General features: G+C 38.2%; 1 protein-coding gene and 1 long non-coding RNA gene across 3 annotated transcripts in view; both read right to left on the bottom strand.

Annotated features, from left to right (window-relative positions):
* STXBP6 (syntaxin binding protein 6) overlaps nucleotides 1–26,354 on the bottom strand; it is a 253,830-nt gene that overhangs the window by 164,098 nt on the left and 63,378 nt on the right. Inside the window, exons 1-2 of one of the 2 annotated variants that reach the window (XM_032242662.1) lie at nucleotides 15,032–15,053; nucleotides 14,113–14,301 (exon numbers count right to left, since the gene is read on the bottom strand). In XM_032242662.1, coding sequence (XP_032098553.1) covers nucleotides 14,113–14,301; nucleotides 15,032–15,047 — 205 coding nt within the window. In that variant the 5' untranslated portion in view covers nucleotides 15,048–15,053. Of the gene's footprint in view, nucleotides 1–14,112; nucleotides 14,302–15,031; nucleotides 15,054–26,354 lie in introns of those variants that run through there. The other variant, XM_032242663.1, reaches the window with a different exon arrangement.
* Nucleotides 2,003–8,815, bottom strand: LOC116526337. Its single transcript, XR_004258103.1, has 2 exons — nucleotides 7,185–8,815; nucleotides 2,003–6,871 (listed from the first exon to the last, which is right to left on the bottom strand). It is a non-coding gene; the product is annotated as an uncharacterized LOC116526337 (long non-coding RNA).

Below are 26,354 nucleotides of genomic sequence, written 5' to 3'. Positions count from 1 at the left end.
GATTCTTGTGGACATAAAAATCTAAAGTTCTAAAACAATTCCTAATTTTCCTAATATGGTATGTATAGACTATGGAATGTTACACAGCTATAAAACTAACATGGAACAGAAAACAAAATACCACGTATTATCACTATTAAGTGGGAGCTAAATGATGAGAACTCATGGAAACAAAGACGAGAACAACAGACACTGGGGTCTACCTGAGGGTGGAAGGTGGGAGGAGGGAGAGGATCAGAAAAAATGACTATTGTGTACTAGACTTAACATCTAGGTGATGAAACAATCTGCACAACAAACCCGTGTGGCACGAGTTTACCTATATAACAAACCTGCACATACCCCGAACCCAAAATAAAAGTTAAAAAAATTAATAGGAACAGATTACAGAACTAAAAACAAAAACAAAAAAAAAGGAATATTATGCAGCTATAAAAAGAATGAAATAACGTCCTTTGCAGCAACATGGATGGAACTGAAGGCCATTATTCTAAGTGAAATAACTCAGAACATCAAATACAGCATGTTCTCACTTATAAGTGAGAGCTAAACAATGATTACACATGGACATAAAGACAGAAGTGACAGATACTAGGACTCTAAAAGGCAGCAGGGTGAAAAGGAGTGAGGATTAAAAAATTACGTATCTGATACAATTGTTCACTATTTGAATAATGGGTTCACTAGAAGCCCAACCTCCACCAGTACACAATATATTCATGTAACAAACCTGCACATGTACCCTCTGAATCTACACCAAAAAAATATTTTCAAACGATAATTTTTCTTACCCTGGTTTATCTCTATGTTCAAATGTTGGCTATGATACAATGTGAAATGTGAATCACTAATTAAATGTGCTGACCTAGAAAAAAAGCCACTTCTATCATCCCTCATCTGACAATAATACAGTAAAAGATAAAGGTGTCTGATGGGTTCCTAACTGAACTAGACCAAATGGATGAGGTACCTCTTTCGAGGAACACAAGGCTGAGTCTAGGTAAGACACCTTCCCCTCTCTTTTTCTGCAAACACAGACACAATCACACATGTACAGTACCCTTATGTACACCTGTGAATGTATATGGAAATCAAATAACGGCATAACCCTAAAGAGAGCAGGAATTATATATACCCCAAAGAGAAGCTGGTGTAGAACAATGTTAAATATTACAGGGATTGTTAACTGGTTGTTAAACACACAAAGTACAAGATATTTTATTTTGTTTATTTATTATTTTTTTGAGATGCAGTCTCACTCTGTCACTCTGGCTGGAGTGCTATGGCACAATCTCGGCTCACAGCACCCTCTGCCTCCCGGGTTCAAGCAATTCTCCTGGTTCAGCCTCCTGAGTAGGTGGGATTACAGGCACACGCGACCATGCCTGGCTAATTTTTGGATTTTTAGTGGACACAGGGTTTCACTATGTTGGCCAGGCTGGTCTCAAACTCCTGACCTCAAGTGGTCCGCCCGCCTCAGACTCCCAAAGTGCTGGGATTACAGGTGTGAGCCACCAAGGCTGACAAGATATTTTATTTTTAAAAGGTTCTGGTGGACTGGGGTTTTAAAATAAGTTAATTTTGGCTCATGGCAGAGCACTAAGCAGGGCACAGAAAAGAATGGTTCCAGTCTCATCCTACCATTCACTAGCAGTGTGAATGCTTCCTCTAACAGTTATCCATGTGTTCCTTAGTTTTCTCATCTGTAAGATGTGCATTCTTTTTTAAAAGCAAGATCAAAATCATTATTTCTGCTGGTAAAAACTGTAAAAGAAAAAATCCAGCAATAGATGAACAGTCAGCTATTGTATGGTACTCAAGGAGACATTAAATTATAATAAGTGTGTGAAAAATAAAATTTTTTTTACCATGTTAAATTAAAAAGGAGAACAAAATTGTACCTAGATATTATAAAAGGGGGAGGGTATTGAAAAGCATGAATCCTGAAAAGCCAAAGTCATGATTTTCCCATTGGTTTTTCTTTTCTTCCCTTGGTTTCGTGTTTTTTATAAATAATATGTATACATATAGAGGAGGAACATTCTTAAAAATGCATGAATCTAAAACACAGTTGACTCTGATCTGTCCACAAGATAGAAAGGATTCTGAACAGAGATAAAAAACCCAAGTGATTACTGCTTGTGTGAATTAGCTAGAAAATGAAGGAGGGCAGCTAATGCTTCCTTTCAGGAAGATAAAAACTTATATCCCAAAGCATCAAGGCTGAGCATATTCTTGATATCTCGAATCCATTTGTCAAAACCCTATTGGCTTCTCGGAGAAGTGTACTTGTTAATCTGATAGAAATTACATTGAAACACAGAGTAGCATGAGGTCTACATCAGCCACATGGGATCCACACAAGTTGGATGAGGAATAATTTGTGTGAATAGGGTGGAGGTGAGACGGTATGAAAATCCTCAGAGAGGTTAAAACTAAAAAACAAGAATCCAGTTTCCATTTTTCTCTGGAAAGCCCTCTTTAAGGAAATATAGAATTGAAAATGATACAATGAGAAAAGAACATCTGAGGAAAGTTTTGATATATTCAATGCCCATTAAATTACTTATTACTGCATAAAATGAACTCTTTCTTCAAGAGAAACACTCAGGTACTTCAAAATTCTGAGATAACAGCCTTCCATTGTAGGCCACAATTGCTCATTTTGAATGATTCTAAAAGTCTGAAAGTATCAGAGAAATATGCATTTTCTTATTGGTAATTGGTCCAATAGGTAGAACAAAATCTTCTGCTCAGTAACCTGATGCATTCCAAGGGAATTAAAAGACCACCCAGTAGCATCTTAGTGTGAATAACAGCAAGTTTCTAAAAAAAAAAAAAAAAAAAAAAGCCAAAACAAGTACCAGCCACTATAACCCAGAGTGAATGTGTGAGCTCACCCTGGAGCTCAAACACAGAAAGTGAGCCCAGAGCTCAGGCAGTGTCAGCTCTTATAGACAGAGCAGGAGTGAGATTATGCCCAATTCCCCCTGCCCAGGAGCTTCATTTCTTCCACTAGGAGGCTCTGATCAGACCACTGGGAAGAAAGGAGGTATCTACAACAGTCTCCACTCTCTAGAGGCTGACAGTCTACAGAAGTAAACAGAAAGCCAAGTGACAAAGCCCAGCAATGCTAAGTGCTATTACAGAGAAGACATGAGAGGTCGGAGGAGGCACATGTTCATGCTCAGAGCACAGTAACTACCTGGTCATCTACTATGGTACTGGACAGCTTGGCAACCTCATTGTGCTTGTGGTTATTAGTTTCTTCTGGAAAATTCCGCATATGGTTTAGCATGACTGGAACTGAGATGGAAATGTCAGTCATTCGTATTCTCTCCCCCTCCCTGTGTCTTCTTCATGGAAGATAAGTACCTTCTATGTATCAGGCATTACATATACGCATATAGTTCAGTTACTCCTCAAAATACCCTGTGAACTTATTGCCATTTTATAGATGAGAAAACTGAGTTTCAAATACATGACAGAGCTAGTACAGTTCTCTCTCTCCCTCTCCCTCTCTCTCTCTCTCCCTGTGTGTGTGTGTGTGTGTGTGTGTGTGTGTGTGTGTGTGTATGTATAAAGGAAGGGTAACAGGAAAGTGTTGGAGAAACAATAACTTGATCTGGGCTGAGAATCCAGGTCCACAGGCATTTGTATCAGCCTCTCCCACTTCTGATGTTTGCTTAACAGTGAACTTGACTGACCTCAGAGAACGTTTTGTTTTATTTTGTTTTAATTTTTCTTTTGATCCAGTAAAGATAGGTGTAGGAAAATAACATCTCACATTTCAGGGACAGGACCTCGATTGACTAACCCAGTTCTAACTCCCTGCAAAGCTGGAGAAAGAGGCCTAAACACAAAGAGCCTCTGCATCCCATATACCCAGTACTGTGCAAATATTTATGATATCAGAGTGGAAAATTTCAAACTCTGAAATAGAACAGCAGTGTGATGCCACCAAATATTCTAGCTTTGGGGAAAAGCAATGTTGGAATCTAGTGAATCAAGAGTAGACTGGTTTAAAATGGCAGGTCAGAATGATCTTAAGACTTCTGTCAGGAGTGGGACACAGAATGGAGAGGATGCAAACTGGAGAGGGAAAGGGGGAAAAAGGTGTGGAAGGAGAGGGAGAAAACCCCCAACGCCAAGTCTGGGTTATCGTGTGATTTTGCTTCACATGACATGGGTCATGGATGCCTGTCATACATATACATTAACATGTTTTTTTTTCTTTTTGCTGTTGTTTTATAAATGTCTGTTCCTGAGAATCCGACTTTATGATTAGATTATTTTTTTTTTTTTAATTTCAGTAGGTTTGAGCAGGTACCAGTGGTATTTGGTCATTAACATGTTTTTAAAAAGCTATAGGTGAACAATCTTTATCTTGCAAGAACCAGTGAGTATACCATTAACAATAATAGTATTGCTCATAAAGCTGAATATCTTCCATGTATCATGCATCACACACACACATACAGTTCAGTTATTCTTCAAAATACCTCTTAATTTAACGCAGGGATGTAGGTATTATAGCCATTTTATTGATGAGAAAACTGAATTTCAAAGACATGACAGAGCTAGTACAGTCAGCATTTTACCATAAGTCAGCTTTCTGCCTAAGCCTGTGTTCTCCTATATCTGGAGTGGGAATTCTCCCAGGGAGCAATAGGTGCCTCTGACTACAACTTACTGACAAACAAAAGCCTCACTACACAGCCAGGCGCACTCACTTCTAAAAGTGTTAACCTAGAAAATCACCCAAAGAATGCATCTATGTGCTTTAAAACTGCCTTCTTGGTAGGCTGCTGTTTAGGATGTCTGCCAGGTACACAGTGCCTTGCCAGCCACATGCCAGAAGGAGAGCTGCCTTAGTTTGCAATCTCCCTAACCACCACTTGCTCTACCTTTGCAAGTAGTCAAAACTAATCAAAATTAACATAAGTGAGTGAGCTGTGAAACTCCTGTTCTTAACAGTGGGCTGTGTGGTGGGAGAGCACACAGATGGAGTTTCCTTTTTAAATGAAATATTTGGCACTAGCCTCTGTTAAGAGTTTTCCTTTATTTCCATCTGGTTTTAGTATTGGAACGCATACACGAGAGAATGGAAAAAGAAAACTCTGTTGGCGTGCTAAACCACTAGAAAAACTGAAGTCACTGACAGCACATCCTCTAAATCCTTGGAGATTAGCACATGCTGCTCAAGGAATGTTGTCACATTGTTTTTAAGGGAGGGGAGAGCTCTGTTCTTCAGACCTGCCCTATCTTGAAAACAACAACAACAAAAAATGACAATGTGTCTGCTTTGGAGTCAGACGGACTCAGGTGTGAGTCAGCACCCTTGTTATTTAGCCACCTGACCCTGGGCAGTGCATCTACTGGCATTAAGCCTCAGCTATTTCATCTGTAAAGTAGAAATAACAAGAGAAGGCTGTTGTGAGGATGAAATGAGATGATACCTGTTAAATGCTTACTTATCTATTATGGAGCTTTCCTATTCACAAGGTTTTAGGAAAGACAAATGTTATTATCACTGGTTTTCACAGGAAGAGATCTAGAACCACCAAGGAAATTCTAAAAAACATTTCAGGCATCTGCTTTTTCTACTACACAACTGAGGAATACACATTCATATGTGGCAGTGTCCTTGGCAGGAGCCTTCCCAAATTTCCCTGGGGAGTTAATCTGCTCTCTAAGAATCAAATACATCTACTAACAGTGTCACTGTAATATGTGAATTTCTTAACAGCCCAGTTGTTGGTACACAGGACTGCTACCACCTAGCCAAAACCCATAGGAGACCAGAGTAATACTGACACATGATTATCACTAAAGCCGTATGAAAGCGTAAGAAAAGACATTTGGTTTGGCAAGTCTTTTCTCACAGGATCCCTACACCTACAAGAGAAGGAGAGAACAGCACAGTGGATAAAGGAATAGGCTCTAGAATCAAACCTGGGTTCAAGTCCTTGTTTTGTGACTCACTAGCCAAGGATCTTGGGCAAGCTAATTTGCCTCTATATGCTCATTTTCCTCATCTACAAAATAAGAACAGTACTATTATCTACCTCATAGCACTGTTGTAAGGATTAAAGGAGTTAACATATAGATCAGATATACAATATGTTTGAACTCAATAAATACCACAACTACAATTATTATTACTAATCCCAAAGCAGGCTGATGACACCCTAACTCTATGAGCACTGAAGCATGTGATAGGTGCATGGCAGGTGCTGCACTGCAGGTCACTTAAAATTATACCTGTGGCCAAACCTACTGAACTAGAAAATGTTTCAGAGGAAAACCCTCTCCTTTTCACTTCATGTAATTAACGGTTATTGTTTTACAAATGCTCTACTCAAATGTGTCTGTGCACATATCCTAGAAGAACCAAATGCTCAATAAATAGTATAACAAAGGATATTGCCTTTTTGTAAAATTAAAAAGAATGTGAGAAAACTCAAAATCAAGGCACTAAAAATAACTTTTTTTATTGTGTTGTCTTCTGGAGTTAGTTTTATAGCTGGATGTACACACCAAATCTCTATAATACAGAGACAAAAGGCTTACCCTGATATATATTCCAATGTAGGAAAGCCTGTTAACCAATAACCTTAGAAATGAGATAGAATGACATCATGGAGGCCAAAAGTGTTCCATGTCTCTAATTGTGAAGAGTCAGAAAGGAATCTACTATTTAAAACACGGCCCTCTCTACCATACCCCTCCCAGGAGAATCAGAAGAAATGAGGTGCTGTGGCAGTTGCACATGGCCATGGGTCAGGGACCAGGTGGATGTCTGACTCTGCCACTTCCAAAATGACAACCCCGGGAGATCATAACCTCTGATGAACACTGGTTCCTTCATCTGTGAAATGAGGGACATACCACTCAATAAATAGGGATGCCACAGGGATTAACTGGAATTAAAACAAATAATATAATATGCAGAAGGTGAATATTTTTTACTTTTACATAATTTTCTAAAAATTTATTTTCAGTAATATTTACTACTTGTATAACAAAAAATATTATATATATATATATATATATATATATATATAAAATTATTTTAGTTGATTTGTACTTCCTCTTTTACTGCTAATATCTTTGTGTGCCTCTGACTTCGGTGTGAATATCTTCATTTTTCCTGGATAAAAACTCTTGAAAAGTCAACTTACCGCTGCTGAATAAATCATTTCTACCAAGGTCAAATTTCATCTGTCTTGTCTCTTCTCTCTCTTCTAATATTTATTGACTTTGAGATGAGTGCCGGTCTGAATTAGAAAGTAGATAAAAAGGGTTTCTTTCCTACACCACATCACTGACAATTAAATTTGGTTACCCTAATTCCAGTAGCAACCCGTAAAGAATTTTCTCAAACCCTCATAAATGTTTAAGTGTTGATATTAACTACCTGGATTTTTCTCTACATGATATGCATGGAGTGAGAATGAAATTTGATATAAAAGTTCCATGGGGGTTCAGATCCCTAGACTCACAGAACCCAAATGAACCTGAATCTAACTACTCTGAATTTTTCAACTGAAAAAACTGAAGCCCAGAAAAATCAGAGGTTTCACCATGGCCAGACAACAAGTAAGAAACTAAAGCAGTTTTAAATGAAATTGAGTACCAAAAATATATCATTATGTCAGACATCCCAATAAGACAACCAGAGTATATCTCCCCAAAACAGCAAAGCTTCTCAACCTTAGCTTCAGAAGTTCTTGCATAACACTTTCAAAATACAGATTAGCTTCCCTACCAGCCCCTGGTGCTGCATTAGTAGGACCCAGGTAGAGCCAGGCCATCTGTACTTTCGGAAATTCTAGAGCGTACTATAAGGAACACCTAGGGCTGCCCACCACTGAGATAAAGGGCAGTATTGGCAGGTTCTATGCTCCTAATCCATGTCATTACCTTCCATGGGTATCTATTTACATAAATTATCTCATCAAAGAGCATTCAGAACAATTTTGCTCTCTACAAATCTAAAACCATTTAGAAAAGATTAAGATTTTCTGTTTCAACAAAACATGTAAAAGAATGTACTAATCATAAAAATTAAAGTTCCCACATGTTCCTTCTCTGGGGATGAGCAGCAGCCAAGGGAAAATTTTTATCCATTTATGGATATAATGGCTAGCATCATATATTACACACACATAATTAAAACAGAATAGGGAAAACAGATTTTAAACATGAAATTACAGAATGTTCGGTAGGTAACTAATGTCTAATAACAAACTGATTTTAACTTAGCATGTTTCTAGTTTAGTTTTATAGACCCAAATTATCACGGGCAACTGACTATAGAAATTGTTGTGGGCAGGGCTTGCTTTACACTTTGAATGTGTTAACAGTTCAAAGTTATAAATAAAGTCTACACTATAATCAGGTATGTAGTAAACCAAAAACTCAAATAGCGTCTACCATTAAGCATCTATTGTGTTTATATCAAGCAATGTGCCAGGTGCTATAAGGAATATATCATATTGGCTCCAGTCTTTGAGCAACCTAATCCATGTGAATGAGCAAGAATAAAAACATAGCAGAAAATAAAGATTTTGCATTCAGACAGACCACATAGATGCAAGCACAAGTTTAGATGATACACAACTGCTTCTATCTGACCATTCAAAAAGGTCACTGGAACAACTTCTCATGCCTATAAAAGAGACAGCTAGTTTCCATTCATCTTAAGATGTACATGGAGGTAAAGAGGTTAATATTTTCCACTAGTGGCGCAGTGGCTCAGGCCTGTAATCCCAGCACTTTGGGAGGCTGAGGTGGGCAGGTTGCTTGAGGTCTGGAGTTCGAGACCAGCCTGGCCAACATGGTAAAATCCTGCCTCTACTAAAAATATAAAATTAGTCGGGCAAAGTGGCATGTGCCTGTAATCCCAGCTAGTCAGGAGGCTGAGGCAGGAGAATCACTTGATCACTTGAACCTGGGAGGTGGAGGTTGCAGGGAGCTGAGATTGCACCACTACACCCCAGCCTGGGAGACATAGCAAGATTCCATCTCAAAAAAAAAAAAAATCCATTTCATTGAGATATATTTACATATAATAAAATATATCCATTTTAAGTGTGCACCCTGATAAGCTGTCAAAAATGTATGCACCTAGGTAACCAACACCACAATCAACAAACAGAGCTCCTAATGTCACTGCAAAATATCACCTCCGGCCCCTTCTCAGTCAATTCTGCCATTACATCTTACTTTTGTCAGTTCTAGAATGTTATATAAACAGAATCTCATCGTATATTGATGCTTCTCTCTGTTTGTTTTTTTTTTTCACACAAAATAATGCTTTTGAGATTCATCCATGTTGCTGCATATATTGGTAGTTCATTTCTTTTTACTGCAAGGTAGTATTCCACTGCAAAAATGTAAAATAATTTGTTTATTCATTTAATATGTAGATGGATATCTGAGTTATTTCTGGGTTTTGGTTATTATGAATGAGACTGTCATGAATACTTATGTACAACTCTTTAGGTGGACGTATGTTTTTATTTCTCTTGAGTATATACCTAAAAATAGGGTACATGTTTGACGCTATAAAAAACTGCCAAGTTGTTTACTAAAGCAGTCATATCATTTTTACATTCCCATCTGCAAAGTATGAGAGCTCAAATTGCTTCACATTTGTTAACACTTGGTATTGTCAGTATTTTTAATTTTAGTCATTGCTGAAAAGAAAAAGCAGAAACCAGTGCTTTAAGAATGTTAATTACAGAGGCATCTCAGTACATAAGCACTTGTATATACCATTCAGGAAGTCAATCAATCCATGATTCCAGTGAGAAACACTCAAATCCTATCCCAAGACACCACAAGGAACTAGAGAGATTATTTTTCTCCTTACAGAATTAAACCTAAATAACTCAAGAAAGATCATCTTATTTCTTCCACTCCAGCTCCTTTTTTGGATATCTCCAGAGGATATTTAACCTGCTGTGAAAATAATAAGTCTTATGATCACAGACCTCTAACTCTGATCACAAACTGTACTAGATATTGGGACGAAAATTCACACAAAGAAAAGTTAGTAAAAGACATTGGATACATATGAAACACCCATGTCTAGATGCATATTTTGGCAAGCTTTTAAAGTAGTGATACTTCTCCATTTTTAAAAATTTAATGCTTCATGCTGTTTGAAGAATGGTTAAAAATTATTTGCAGACATTGTCCTAATTTGGAAAAAGTTCACCAGTTCAAAATGAATAGCTGGTTTTCATCAACCAAACCACAATAGTTGGAGGGCCTGGGCCCCCAGAAGGCGTAGGCAGTTCACACTAATAGCAGGAAGAAGATTGTCATTCCAAGGCTCTGCTTTCACTTCACAGACTCCTATGTGAGCTGAGCTACAAACAGGTCATCCCTATACTGAATAGGAGAATAGGAGAAATTCAAAATCCTGCTAGTCTTTTAATGAACCTGCCATTCTCTCTGCTTGGAATGCCCTCCCACCCACACAGTCCTCTTTTCAAAACCAGTGAAGCCCTATTTTTCTCAAAACTCTTGGTTCTCCCAACCAGGCCAAATTCTCTGCATACATGCTTTCACATCACTGTATTTTTTCTTTTTAATCTTTTACAGTTTATAACTATGTTTATTTCAGTGAGTGACTTATTAATGTCTATTGCTGCTTGCCCACCAAATTAGGTAAGCTCCGTGAATTCTTTTCAAAGTGGTACCCACAGAACCTAGAATGCTTGGCACAGAAAAGGCACTTAATAAATATTTGACTAGTTAATTGCTAATTAAAACATCACCTTATCAGGGATGTAGCAATATGCCTCTAAGCTTCACACAGGTTAAAAAATAAAGGTAGTTGCTTCTTTGTGACTTACAAGAAAAATCAAACTGCAAAAATCTTGGGTGTCAAAGTTGCCTGCCTTTCTCCTGCCCTAATTTCCACTATACTGTCTGCTTAAATGTCAGATCTACTTTATCAATGTACCCTCTCAAGATGCAAAAGCATGAAAAGACTGAAGAACAAAAGATTTTCCTCCATTAGAATGTAATCAAAAAAGCAATTCTCATAGTTTAAACCTGAAGGTCTTGGTAATTTGCAAAGGAAATACAGTTATCCCATAAGTCCCAGGTCATTATCTTCTATGGCAGGGGAAATGAAATGGTTATGCTATTTCACTGAGATGAGGTTATTAGAGTCCCTATATCACTCTTGCAGACTTGATCAGAATCAGGCAGACAATAGCATATGCCTAAAATGCAAACAAACTGTTCTTCAGTTATACATGTGTACGAGGCAAAACTCAAGTGGCTTCTAGACCATCTACCTTTCTTTCAACTACTCATCTCAACGAACTATTGAGAAAATAGAGCTTAATAAAATTAGAATCACTAGGTGTCTATACTAGGCCGATGTTCAGCTCAGCCCAAATGCAAATCAATATTTATTTAAATGTATTCTATTCATTATTTGTGTAAGCAGAACTCTGGAATCTAAATTTAAGAATATGAAAATATTTTTAAGACCTGGGCTGGGTGTGGTGGCTCACGCCTGTAATCCCAGCACTTTTGGAGGCCACGGGGAAATGACTGTTTGAAGCCAGGAGTTTGAGAGCATCCTGGGCAACGTAATGAGATCCTATCACTACAAAAACTACAAATATAGTGTTTCATGCCTGTAATCCCAGAACTTTGGGAGGTCTAAATAGGAGTATCACTTGAGCCCAAGAGTTCGAGACCAGCCTGGGCAACAGAGTGAGACCTTATCTTTACAAAAAAATATAAAAGTCTGCAGTCATGGTGTTGTATGCCTACAGTCCCAGCTCTAGGGAGGTTGAGGCAGGAGGAACAAACAATTGAACCCAGGAGGTCAAGGCTACAGTGAGCGTGGTTGTGGCACTGCACTCCAGCCTGGGCAACAGAGAGAAACCCTGTCGCAAAACAAAACAAAATGCAGCAGAATTTCATTAATAAAATTCTAGCAAAGTATTAAGTAAGGCTACATCTTTCTTCCACTTAGTCGTCAGATATTAATTGAGGCCCTAGAATATGCCAGGCACTGCCTAGCACACTAAAGAAATTCAAGTATTCTCTAATAATAACCAAATTTTATTAACCTAATCCTTACTTGGGATAAACAGGAACCAATGTTTCAAGGTCAATTCTCCCATAGTCATTTAAATAAAAGCTTTCTTCTTTTTTTTATTTTTAAATTTTTTTTTGAGACAGAGTCTCACTGTCACCCAGGCTGGAGTACAGTGGTGTGATGTCTGCTCACTGCAACCTCTGCCTCCTGGATTCAAGCAATTCTCCTGTCTCAACATCCCGAGTAGCTGGGATTACAGGTGGGTGCCACCACACCCAGCTAATTTTTGTATTTTTAATAGAGACAGGGTTTCACTATGTTGGCCAGGCTGGTCTCAAACTACTGACCTCAGGTGATCCACCTGCCTCAGCCTCCCAAAGTGCTGAGATTATAGGCGTGAGCCACCATGCCTGGCCCATTGAAAAATAATTCTCACCAAAGTGTTATATTCTTACTTCATTTTAATATAAGACAGTCTTAGAAATTTACATGTTCCTTCTGGCAAAAATTTACTTTTACCTAAAATAAATTCTGATAAATAATCAAAGGCTTAGATTTTTTAAAAAAGCTAGAAATGGCCCAAAAAAGTAAAGTTTTATTCCCAAACCTACAATTGAAGGAAATTTTTTAAAAAGATAAAGTGAGCTTAAATCTTCCATTATCCCATGCAAGAAATATTATCATTGAGGCGATTCCTCAAGGATTTAGAAATAGAAATTCCATTTGACCTAGCAATCCCATCACTGGGTATATACCCAAAGGATTATAAATTGTTCTATTATAAAGGCACATGCACATGTATGTTCATTGCTGTGCTGTTTACAATAGCAAAGACCTGGAACCAACCCAAATGCCCAACAATGATAGACTTGTCAAAGAAAATGTGGCTCATATATACCATGGAATACTATGCAGCCATAAAAAATGGTGCTTTTGTGTCCTTTGTAGGGACATGGATGAATCTGGAAACCATCATTCTCAGCAAACTGACACAAGAACAGAAAATCAAATACCACATGTTCTCACTCATAGGCAAGTGTTGAACAATGATAACACGTGGGCATAGGGAGGGGAACATTACACATTGGGGTAGGTGGGGGGTTGGGGGGCCGGCAAGAGTCAGTGGTGGGTGGGGAAGTTGGGGAGGGAAAACACAGGGAGAAATGCCTGATGTAGACGATGGGGGGACAGATACTGCAAACCACCATGGCATGTATGTACCTTTGCAACAAACCCTGCGGGATGTGCACATGCATCCCAGAGCTTAAAGTACAATAAAAAAAAAAGAGAAGAAATATTATCAGAAATATCACAAATGCCCCAAGTGTTTAGATTAGTATCACCTATATTCCATGAAAAATTTATCCAAATTTTATCTCAAAATTCTTAATATGAATCCATTGTAAATCCCACAGATCTCCTACAATTACAAACAGAGAGAGAGAGAGAGAGAGAGAGAGAGAGAGAGAGAGAGAGAGAGAAGAAAAAAAAAACCCAAGAAAATTCTAAGCTTAATAAAACAGATGCTTCTTCCTGACAAGGCAATGGCTATCAGGCAAAGCAATGACTTATGAACTGAATCGACCTTCTCACATTCCATAAGGTGCCAATATTTATCTTGAGACAAGTGATTCCTGATTATTGGCAACAAAGCCAATGAAAGTCAGGCTGTGAGTAATGACAGCTATCCAGATACCAGGAACTGTTCTAAACAAGAATCCCAGAGGATAGCCCATTCTCTGTCAGTGTCCCAGTGAAGACAAGTATGGACAAACAAGTCCGTAAAGCCCTTTACAAAACCTCTAATGAATTAGAAAACACATCAGAATTGGGCTTCATTACCTTTCCAGTGCACGGCAACCTCAAAAACAGAGGTGTCACCATAAAGAGGAAGACCACAGAGAAAGAGGGAAAAGGAGCAAGAGAGTACAGACATCTAAAACACCTGTGAATGTAAACCTCCAGGATACCTCAGAATTAACTGTTTTAAAATAGAAGTTGTTTTAATAATATTAATATTTGGTTCTCATTACCTGACAGGCAGATATAAGTTAAATATTCGCCTTGGCCTCCAGTTGCCAGGAAAGGAATCTTTTTCTTTGTCCTCCTCTTGACTTGGACAGCTCCCAGCATCCTTTCATCAAGAGGCGCAAAAATTTCCTTGCTGATAGCAGATTTGGCACTCATTGTAGAACAAGCGAAGAGGGCACACAGTGAATCTTCTAAAGAAGCAAAAGAAAAGGAAAGTTGGAATTGATAACACTGTAAGGGCTCATACAAAAATCAACAGCAAGTGAATTTGTGGGTGAAGCAATTTTCAATTTGCAGTTTAACCTCGTACTTGCTTGAAATGTATTATAGAAACATTAAAAGCAAGGTCTTCATATTTGTAATAACTATGAAAAAATACAAACAAAAAGGGGCTACCTATTTACTTCCCGAAAATGTCAAACACAATATGAGATGAGCAGTACAAACTGGGATCTGGAAAGTTTGTTAATTACTACCCCAACTGCACGTCCCTCTAAGTGGCAAGCAGTGCCCACTCTATTCCTGTTCTATAAGGAACAGGATTTCACACTTCCAGATGACAAGTCATTCCGCTGTCCAACAATCCTTAGAGTCAAGAAATTCTTTATGCCCCTTCAAAATCTCCTTTAATGTAAATCCATTTCTCTAATTCCATTCACAGTGGAAATAATCACATCATCTTCTACACAATAACTATATATGCAACAGAAGACCATTAAATTAATACCCTTCTTCTGCCTTTGATCACACTAAGTAATGAATTCTTATTAGCTTTTTCCAATGGGTCCTTTGCAGTGCTCCTCTATATCTAGTTACCATGTTCTGCACCCTTGACAAACACTCCACATTTTCCTTCAGCCAAAATGGATACAGAATTCTAAAAACATATCTGACTAATGCTAAGTATTTTGGAAATGTTACCCAGCAGCTCCCACATGTTATGCTCCTCTGGTTAACTGGCAGTGGATGCCCAATAATTAAGAAAATAAAGCAGTATGATGCTGACTCACAGTGAGTTCCCCTCAAAACTTACACACACACACAGTCCCCATGTTATATTTAGTTTTCTAAAAGTTTTACTTCCCTAATGGTCTTAACTCTGCTTATATATATATATCTATTATGTTCAAGGTCAATCTGAAATATTAAGCCTGTCATCCAAAAAACCTCAACAACCACTTGAGTAAACTTTCTGTATTCCATCATCCTAGTCAGAAATAGTCTGTGCCTTAATCACAAATGGATATTTGTTCAGTTAATTCAACAAATCAAAATTAAAGGCACAGAGAGGGCCCATGGGTTGGACATGCAAAGTATCAGAGATCCTGCATATGGATCAACAGCATAGCTATCTACAGTAAGAGCAGCTCAAAGAGTTGATTGGACTGCTGTAAAATTGAACTAGTTGGTTGCAAGAACACCTGCTATGTGCCACTTCTATGATTAGTATTAGAGATACAAGAAATAATTAAGATACGGTCCCTGTTCTCCAGGAGTTGACTGCTAACTACATCAGAGGTTTCACTTAAATCCAGATAATTTATGGTAAAAGATCATGGTAACATCCTTCCCAATGCAAGATTCACAAATGCCACTCACACAGCTGTTACCTGTAACTTGTCCACATCTATAACCTCCTGGTAGGAAAGAGATATGATAAAAAATAGCATCTTTCCAGCCAAAGAAATTTCTCCTAGTTTTTATTCTGTAATCGAGCAGGCTTTCTTAGTGACACAAGAATACCTATGTACATATACACAAAGAATATGTATCTAGAGATCTAGAAATTATAGATCTAATACCCAGATCTACTTGTGCTTTAGTTCCAACATTTTATCATCACTACCAGGTTCTTCAAGCTGGCCAAGAACAAAATGACATCAGTGGTGGGGGACCTGTTTTTCAATATGCTGATCACTAACTGATACTTCATGATTTCCTGTAAGTTAGTAATAGAATTTCATAATTTACCCCACTACTTTCCTAGACAAGGTGTTATAATTTACCAGGGACATTTTTGTTTTTAAAGAAAGAAACACATGCTAGTTCGTTTCCAGCGCCAAGGCCACTTGCCTCTCACCATTTGGGTACATGTGAAAAAGAAAGTCAGTGGTAGCACAAGGGCTTCAAATCATTTGATAAGCGTAGTAGCAAGCAAGCCACAGTCCTGAGCTCATTGGGCACTCTTTTTTTTTTTTTCTGAGGCAGAGTCTTGCTCTGTCACCCAGGCTGGAGTGCAGAGGTGCAATCTTGACTCACTGTGACCTCCACTTCCCAAGTTCAATCGATTCTCCTGCCTCAGCCTCCCCAGCAGCTGTGATTACAGGCACCTACCACCACACCCAGCGAATCTTGGTATTTTTAGTAGAGATAGGGTTTTACCATGTTGGCCAGGCTAGTCTTGAACTCCTGATCTCAAGTGATCCACCTGCCTCAGCCTCCCAAAGTGCTGGGATCACAGGTATGAGCCACCATGCCCGGCCTCATCAGGGCATTCTCTGACCAGCGCCTTCCCAGTCGTCATGGCTTTTGCTTTTTCATCTCAGGTTCACAGTTTTCTAAAACCGCAGTTAAAAGGAAAGCTATCATTTTATCATATAAAATCTTTCAGAAAAAGGAAAGAAAGAGATATGTGGTTTTACCAAGCTTAAGAAATCCTATTCTTTTGTGGTAAGAAATAGAAATGATCTTTTATTGTTTTTTATACTGATTTCAGTGGCCAAGAACAAAAGAGAGAGAGAGAGAGAGAAGATAAAGCCAGTAACTTTGTCACTGAGCACAAGTTTTAGAATCAAACAAACTCAGGTTCATATTTTAGCTTTAACACCTAAGATCTATGTGATTTTTGGGTAAATCTCTTAAAATTACAGACCCTTAGTTTATTAACTACAAGATAGAGATGTTTATTAACTGGAACAGAAGAACTAAATGAAACAATACATACAGAACCCTTATTCTGTTGCCTGATTAAAAAATGTTTAAAAAGGAAACATTTTTATTAATTCTCCTACTATGATATGAAAAGATAAAAACTCCTCTAAACTGGTAGAAATTGAATAAATGTAGCCATCTGTACTGAAGGTATTTGTAAAAGTGAAACCCAACTTTATTTACAAATCCTCACCTTTCTCACCCATCAGTATGAGACCCTCCACATATGGATAAACAGTCTCTTCTCTTATAGGGATGGCTCTGTACTAAGTGTCACAAGAATGAAAAATTTATAGGTGCCACTCTTCAGTACACTCAATAGGAGATTATCAGATTATAATTCTATGTGAAATTATCAAAAGTTCTGATTCAGGGCAGTGACACTAACAGGCCAGTGTGTAGCACACATGTATACATGTTTTTAATGTCGCCCTCAGAATGGTAATGTACAGCAGATTAGACGGAAACGAATCAGAAAATAAAAGGGGTACTGTCATAGCTTCATAGCAATAACTTGTGAGTATCCCAAATCTAGTTGTACATCTGAATTCAGCATGGAGAACTTTTCAAAAATGCGGACTCCTGGGGCCTTCCTTCATACCTACCAAATTAGAATCCTGGGATCTGTATTTTAAACAACTCTAACTGGTTCTCATGCAGCCATGCAGTCATCCTGCCACCTAATTTAAAAGCTGTGAACCTAGAGAGGAACTAAAACCTAGACCAGAAAGGTAGTGATGGGAATGGAAAGGATGAATCATTTCAAGTGAGAATATAGGAAGACAATGCACAGGATTTTTTTCTCTTGATTCGTCTAAGGAGCTTTATCAGGCCTTACATGTTAGTGTTGGTAAATCGATGTGCATCCCAAGGCTGAGAACCCATTGTAAGAAAGTAAAATGAATAAAACAGCAATGGTACATCAATGACCACTAGTTATTCCAACTGTGTCACCCCGTGGAAGTCTTTTCTTTCCTTGCTTCTATAGGGTATAATTACAAAATTTTTCCATTCAAGAAACCAACCTATAATATGATTTGCAAGTCAAAGAAGCTGGTTCCCATAAGTTTTAGTTGCAAAAACTAATCATAGTTAGTTCTGATCTTCTTCTCACTTTGTGTCATCTCATCCACACATACCACTCTTGTTAGTGCATGGCTACGGCAGTGTGATGGCTTTCCACTGCCTAAGCAACTAGGAAATATAGAGCATCTTTTAGGCTAGGAGTTACAAACTCAAATGACCTCAGAAACTAGATAGATGAAGTACATAAGTAAAGAGGAACAGGTATAAGATGCTTTTGTATTCCAGTATCAACATTTTTTGGTTTCGGAACTGGTATTTGTCATTTGTGGTCAGGAAACCAACAGGACAGGAGGAACTGTAGCAAATTAAAAACTTACATTGTTAATGGATTCATTATCATTCAGGTGGTTCTAGGGGAGTATAGTCCACAGTCCTTAAATGTTTTTCACGTGAGAAGAAAGAACCTCTTCCGGTAAGGCAACAGTGCCATCTATTTAGTTTAATACTGTCAGATAGCTGATCTAACTTCATTAACTTCTCTATTCTGATTCCATGTTTAACATGCAATCCTCTGATCATGTTTTGGCCCTGTGGTTGTGCCACACAAGTATTCTAGACTATCTGACAATTATACTTCCAATTGTAAATGAGTAACCAAGAGTTTTAGACATCAGTCTCATAAGCTAGTTAATGTGTCTCAATACTAAGGCAGATGCAGTGAGCATGCTGATAACAAGTTTCAGAGTCTTTGAAGTTAAGAACCAAGATGATGTCACCCTGGAAGACTTTTGGGGAAAATCAGCTAGTCTTTCCTACTTCAGGAGAACTTCAGTTTGGTGAACCCAAATAAGTTAGAAATAAGAGGAATACGATTCTCTAAAATTAGACTTCTTTGCATTACCACCTTGTTTTTGAAATTCTACAAATTCAGTTTCAACTCCCACCTATAATCTGATGACACTAATCATGCATGCAACTCAGAGTGCCTTCCTGGCTTTAAACCCATGTATCTAGCTATAGACTGAGCATTTACACTGAGAGCTAACCTAGACTCTTCCTTCTCCTTCAACCCTTTCAAATTAAAAACTTCCATAATGAACCAATCTCCAAGTCCTATGGATTTGATTTAATATTTTTAGACTAGATTTTCTTCATTCTCACTTCCTCTGCCTTACTTTGGGTTTTTGCCATCCCTGGCCTGAATGATGTGGATGCCTCCTCTAAATGGCTCCAGTACTGCTCCTACTTTATCACAATCAGCCCTTTACACTGTCCAATGTCATATTCCAAAGGATGAATATGATTCAAGCTTAACTGTACTTAACTGTTTCTTCTACATGCCTCAGCTCTTGACAAAAAACGCAATTACCTAAACAAGGAAAATATCAATGTTGTAAAGGTTAAAATCTAATAGAAAAATGTTAAATTACTTCCCTTAAACATCACAATATATACATACTAAATGCTACAAAACAGATGCTATTATACAATCACTAAACCTAGAAATCTAAATATGTTAATTTTGCTCAAAAGCTCAAAAACTTTAACAGGTAGTCAGAAAATATACAAGCTCTTATGCAAAGAAAATCAATTTTATTTTTTCTGATGTCATATATTAAGATCAAGGAGATAATTTGAGGCCAATTTAGTCCCTTTAAAAGTGTTTAATTAAGAAAGAGTTACTGATTTTTAACAAAATGTTTACTTAGATAATGTTTCTCTTTGATAAGACAGTCCTCAAGTTGAAAGCTTTAGTCTCTTATGTAAGCATGTGAATAAACGATAAATTAGACAAAAATTTTAGTCTACCAGTTTTTCCATGTAATTCAACTAATACTCAACTAACAGTTCTTATAAGTAGACTTTAAAAAGGAAGTCAGGTATGCTACTAGAATAGACAAGTATCTTTAATCTGGTGATAACATTCGAAGTCTTAAAAGTGCAATAACTGCAAGTTCAATCATTCTTTATTGCTACCAACAACAAAGGCTATTGGATGGGCTTGCCATGGTGAGAAACCAGACGGAAATGGCAGACGAAGAGCTCATACTTCAGGCTTCACAAGCTTTACAAAATTAGGGTGAAATCAATAGACATTCAGAAAATCCTCTAACATCATACTTAAAGGAGCCAGAAACTTCTAAACAGGAAAAATAATGGGGACATGAATAAAAGTGAAAATATCTGCTCTGCTAGAAAAATAGTTGAAAATAGAAAAAAAAAAATCTTAAAGCAGAAACTCCAAACAAAGACTGCACATCAACATCACCTGTGCCTAGGTCCTGCTCACAGAGACTCAGGGGATCTGCGGCCAGGGCCTGCAACTTGTTTTCTGAATGACTTCTTCAGTTTATTCTGCTATACAACCATGTTTAGAGCCCCTATCTTTGGGATTCCTCCTTATATTTAATGAATTATTTATAAAATAAATAAATAAACAAACCAGAAACAAGTATACATGGCAAATATTTTGTAAAGCCCTAGTAATGAATCATTAAGTTTACATAGCGCTTCCTGATTTACAAAGTATTTCTGCATCTAAATCCAAATGTGTAATCAAGACAGCCACTAAATATATCTTCCAAAGTTTACTTCAGAACTGTAAATTAGAATCTTCAGGTATGTATGTGTTTTTTTTTTTTTTTTTTTGCTTGTTTTTGGCAGAGTCTCGCTCTGTTGCCCAGGCTGGAGTACAGTGGCACCATCTTGGCCCACTGCAACCTCTGTCTCCCAGGCTCAAACAATTCTCCTGCCTCAGCCTCCTGAGTAGCTGGGATTACAGGTGTATGCCACCACACCCGGCTAATTTTTGTATTTTAATAGAGATGGGGTTTCACAATGTTGGCCAGGTTAGTTTCGAAATCCTGACCTCAAGTGATCCACCGCGGCCTCAGCCTCCCAAGGGGCTGGGATCATAGGTACGTGCCCAGCCCAGATATGTGTTTTTAAATGAAGGGTAAACGATGTCATTTTTAACCTACCTGATAGGTCTAAGGATTATGAGGAGGTGTTATAATTCCTCCCAACAGAGATTAATATGAGTTGGAAACTTTTGAATCAGCAACTCTACTATTAGAGAAAATGATGTGAGCATGCACATACCATGTATATGTTACAGATGCATGCTTACCCATCCACCCAACAAAATATTACATATTCTTTTAAGATTGTGGCACAGACCTAAAAGATATTGACTTGGAAAAATTGCCAAGAAATAAAACAGAGTGAAAACAGAGGTTATAAAACAGAAAATAAGCTCATGAATTTGCAATTTTATGTGTATATTTACGTGCATAAAGAGATGTCTAGAAAGCAGTTTGCCAAACGTTAATATGATTATCTCTGGATATTGAAACAAGAAAACAGGTCAGAGATTCTGCAGGACAGTATTCTCGCTCTATTAAAATCTCAGTGGAATGCCCCCTGAACACTGCAGTTTTAAGGCACATTCTTTTCACCAAACCTGGAAGACATATCAAAATAAATTTTATTGAGACCATTTATCAGTTGGCCGTATTCTCTTTTCAACTCCAGTCCAGGCATAGTGTTGAGAATATGTAAATTAGTAAACTCCCACCCTCTAAAAGCTGTGAGAAAGGAGAGAAATGTTGTCAATAATTACAAGGCTTGTAAGACATTTTCTTAGGAAGAAAATGGTAGCCTTCTCTGTCCATGCCGGAGCCTTCAGTCTGGTGAACAGAGCACTAGCTATGTGTTAGCCTCCACTTGCTCTCTTAGACGTGTACCTCTGGAGCAGTGTAAAAACAACACAATCATACACAACAACCCTGGTCATACTGTTTAATTCTTTAAGGAAGGAAATGGGGAATCGCTTTTCTGCCATAAACTGCCAAACACTATGAGACCCGGTTGGCTTTCTTTTCCCTGTATGTACTAACTCTCCCTGTGTAAGAGACATTATGTTCACAGAATTCTCTGAGCCCATGACTCATGTCTGCTTCAACTATAAACCGAGACTATTTTCATCACCTCTTTCCTTGTTTATATGTTCGGTATACACATTCTTCTTGCAAGTTTGATATCCAAAGAACAAACCCTGACCATAAGATTTGTGTTTACACAAGTTTATTTACATTGTGGGTGTAGTCTTTAACCTTCTTGTCAATCAATACATCCTAACTTTCACAAATGATATGACAAAGCCAAAAAATAACACAACCAACAAAGGCCACATAGGATATGTCATTTGGAGGATTTACTGAGGTAAGATTTCATAAGCATCACTCATTCCAAGGAATTCTATTAATAGGATCTCCACATTCACAAGTTTAAATTCCAAGGACCGGTTAAGTTCTACAGTATTCATGTACCCATTCTACATTAGAAATAAAGAATCAAAGTGAAGGCCAGGTTGGAATATACTTATTGGTGTATTATGGATTATGACAAGATTATCAATCCAACACATAGAACAAGCCTTGAAAAGTGAATTGAACCACATCAAAAAAGGAAGGTAGTCAGGGAAAAAAGTAAAAAAAGAGCCCAACTTGTTGACATTCCCCAATTTTTACTGAACAGTCATGTCATTGTGGTATCCAACAGCTAGCTGGCAAACTAAGAAAACAATATGTGTCGACTTGAGAACATCACGTACAGCAGACAGCACTGGAAATAACCAAATCCATTCCAACCATGTTCAAATACAGGCAAAAGCCATAGAAAGATTGACTTAACAAGAAAATAAACATTTTGCTTATCAGCTAGGTTCTGCGCTACTTGCTGAATTAGTTTGTTTCTTTTACTTACACTGAAGAAAAGACAGAAGGACAAAATACTAAACTCATATATTAAAGGAATTAAAAAGTACAGGTAGCAGGTCACATGTTTTCCCCTTAGAGGAGGGCATGATTGATAACCCTCCTCTAAAGATGATGATAAACCAAAAAGAATCTATCTACCATTAAAAATAAAGAAACAGATAGAAACATAAACTCTCCAGCAAGCACACATGAGCTTTTTATATCAGTTATTTGTTGACTCAAGCTTTAGATAAATTTTAAGTGTTTTTGATTTAAGCTAATTCTATTTTGGAACAGACTTTAAATATAACAGTAGTTTTTCATGGTTTCTATCAATGTGAAATAAAATTTAATTCTGAAAAAAAAAAAAATAACAGTAAAAAATAATGAGCCTTTAAGTAAAGCCTCCATTTTTTAAGAGTTTGAAACCTATAAAAACATAAAATACAGTTGAAACAAGTTTATGTGCTTTCTAAAAATTTTAAATCAGATTAAAACTTCTTCAAAATATTATCTACATCAAACACCAATTTTAAAACATTATTTGACCAGATGCTGTGGCTCATGCCTGTAATATCAACATTTTGGGAGGCCAACGCAGGTGGATCCTAAGGTCAGGAGATTTGAGAGCCTCCTGGCCAAAGTGAGGAAACCCTGTTTCTACTAAAAATACTGAAAAAATAAATAAATAAACAAAAAATTAGCTGGGCATGGTGGCATGCGCCTGTAGTCCCAGCTACTCGGGAGGCTGAGGCAGGAGATTCACTTGAACCTGGGAGGCAGGGGTTGCTGTGAGCTGAGATCACACCACTGCACTCCAGTCTGGTGACAGAGTGAGACTCCATCTCAAAAAAAACAAAATAAATTTTAAAAAAAATCCTTATTTGAATCGCTGATTTGGAGAATATCACCACATTACAATCTCTTGGAAGAGTTTGAGTAAATTTTCTGTAATTGATATGCCATCAGTGTTATACTCCAACATGAAATCTTTCACAGCAGTGAGGGGCACAAAAGGAATGTGACACTCTGAGGGGCCATTTTACACATACTTACTCCGTTTGTTTAAAGGGCAAGACACTGTGTCCTTCAATGCCTCAATTTTCCGAACAAAATTTCTAGTAAGGTTCATGAACACTTCTGATCTCATTAAGGATCTGGCCAAGGACTGTAATGCCAACTTTAATTGGTCTCCCCAAGGGTCAGCTTCATGACTTCATCCCAGTACAATACAATCTGAATGGTGACAGAAAGGTTCCCTTCTCAGCCTCCAAAAGCACTTTCCCCATCTGTCAGCTGCCTCAAATTCTGACACAAGAGATGTATATACTTAGATACGTGTCTTTGGTATTCAATAATCCTTATTAATATACTCTGGGTGGAGAGACTGTTTTAGATGAGGAAACTAAAGCTCACTGGTTAGGTAAATTTTTCTACATCACATAGCTCAAGGGCAGAGCAGGGACTTAAACCTAAGATGCATGACCCCAGAAGTCTTTGTTCTTCCTTACTATCTCATATTGAACAAATGAGGAACATACGGAAAGGTGAGGCTAGAGTGTATTCTAGGTAAAACATGACAAATGCAATCACTTTGTAGTTTTGCCTCTGATCGGCCAAACTTTCTGGTGTACAAGATATTGTTATCAGCCCAGCCCAGCAGCTACAGGGATAACAAATCGGGCTGTAGTTTGAAGTCATTCTTTCTGAATATCTGTTCATCTTGTGTGTGTATATCATGCTGTTTCATTGGCAAAGGAGCCACACAGCCTTATTAGGATAGAGCTTATTTTGATTTCACAAATAAAACCAGGAGTTGACAATACATTAGCAGAGAGATTCTGCAACAGATCTCCACCTCCATAAAGGGGACAATGCCCATGAAAGACTCATCACAGCTGCTCATCACCATCCTTTCGAGACCAGCAGTTTGCAACAGAAGTCAACTCCTGAGATCTTGGATGGCTGCCACAAGGCGGTTTTATGAGCCTTGCAGGCTATTTTCCAAGCCGGAAAAAGCTTAAATATGAAAGGCACATATTTCAAAGGTTTCTGCTGGTTCTCAAGGGAAGTCCTCTTCCATTTCCTTTGCTGTATTACCCCCGCTCTGGCATTTCAAAAGCACAATTTGGACCCTCCTTGTTGCCTCCCCACTCCCATTTTTTCTGTGGCTTCCATCTTTTGCTGACAGTGCCCCAAGCAACCTTGGCTTCTCAAGTAGCAATGCCTTGAGTTTCGCCAATTTCAAATGCTCTGCAAGGGGAATTTCATCATTTTACTTTACTGAGAAGGATCTCAGCAAGATGTTCACAAGTAAGCTAATCAACCACATTACTTGATACTCTTTTGGGCCTTACCCACCAGCAGCTTACACCTCAGTTAAAAAGTGTGGGAACAGCAGAATTTCTGGCATTCTTAAGCTTAAAAGTTTAATGCCTGGAAGTGATCCTCATGATGATGGTCTACTTCATCCAATTGTTACACTTAACACATAAGGAAACTGAAGTCCAGAGGGTGACTCCAAAATCACACAACAAAAAAGTAGCAAAACCAATATTAGGGCTAAATGTTGTTCTCTACTTTACTTCCATGCTCTTTTAAGTAAAAAAACAGAGAAATATGAAATGATAATGTGAAATATGAGAGCAGTGCCGAATCTGCGGAAGGTGAGAATAGGTGGTGTGTTGGGAGGATAAGAACCGAGAGAGAGGAAACATGATTAATCACAGTGGGAACTCTTCTCACATTAAGTTTTTTTCTCCTGGGAATTGGCATGAAATGAAGTGCTGAACTAGAAAACCTCTAGCCCATACAGTTCTAAACCATGGCTCTTGGCTATCACCTTTTTCCTCTTGAATTTTCACAGTTTGTTTTCTCATTTGGCTATCGGGGCCAAGAGCAATGATGGTCTGCCCAAGCGGAACAGCCCAGGACAGTCCAAGAAGCACAGAGTAACTCCTGCCAAGCTCCAACCCAAAGGCCTCTGTGTTGACTCCAACTGAACTCCTCCTACAGTCCCAAGGCTCTGAGCCATTGGCAGGAGAACACAACCTGGGCAAAGTCACATGTCCGTTCTCGGTTTGGGAATTGATGTGTTGGTGTGTGTGGCCTCCTGAAAGCACACACTAACCACACCAGGAGCCTGGGTCAGCTGGTCACAGGGTTTCTCAGTACCTATTCCAGGCCCTGGTAAACATCAGGGTGGGAAAATAGGAATCCATCTAGCCCAGTTCTTGTCTTTGGAACTGCACCCCAGCCTCAACACAAAAACACCACCAGGTGCCTGCAATCTGTAATCAGTGCTCTATTAAAACACTCTCAGAAACACTGGAATTATCCTGATTTCCACACGCAGCTGCACAAGGTCCTGTTGGGTAACTGGAGAGTCTTCACAGGTTCACTTAAGCTACAAACTAGAATTCCTTGGTTGGGCTGAGCACATTCAATGATGAAATCTCCATGTGAGTGGAATGGGTGAATAGGTGAGCATCTCTATTCTATGTCTTGGGATGTAACAGAATAGCCTA

Source organism: Sapajus apella, unplaced genomic scaffold, assembly GCF_009761245.1.
Source record: "Sapajus apella isolate SASKATOON/1434 unplaced genomic scaffold, GSC_monkey_1.0 scaffold50, whole genome shotgun sequence".
Taxonomy (NCBI): domain Eukaryota; kingdom Metazoa; phylum Chordata; class Mammalia; order Primates; family Cebidae; genus Sapajus; species Sapajus apella.
The sequence above is the reverse complement of the archived record's forward strand: the minus strand, read 5'-3'. Positions and strand labels throughout refer to the sequence as shown.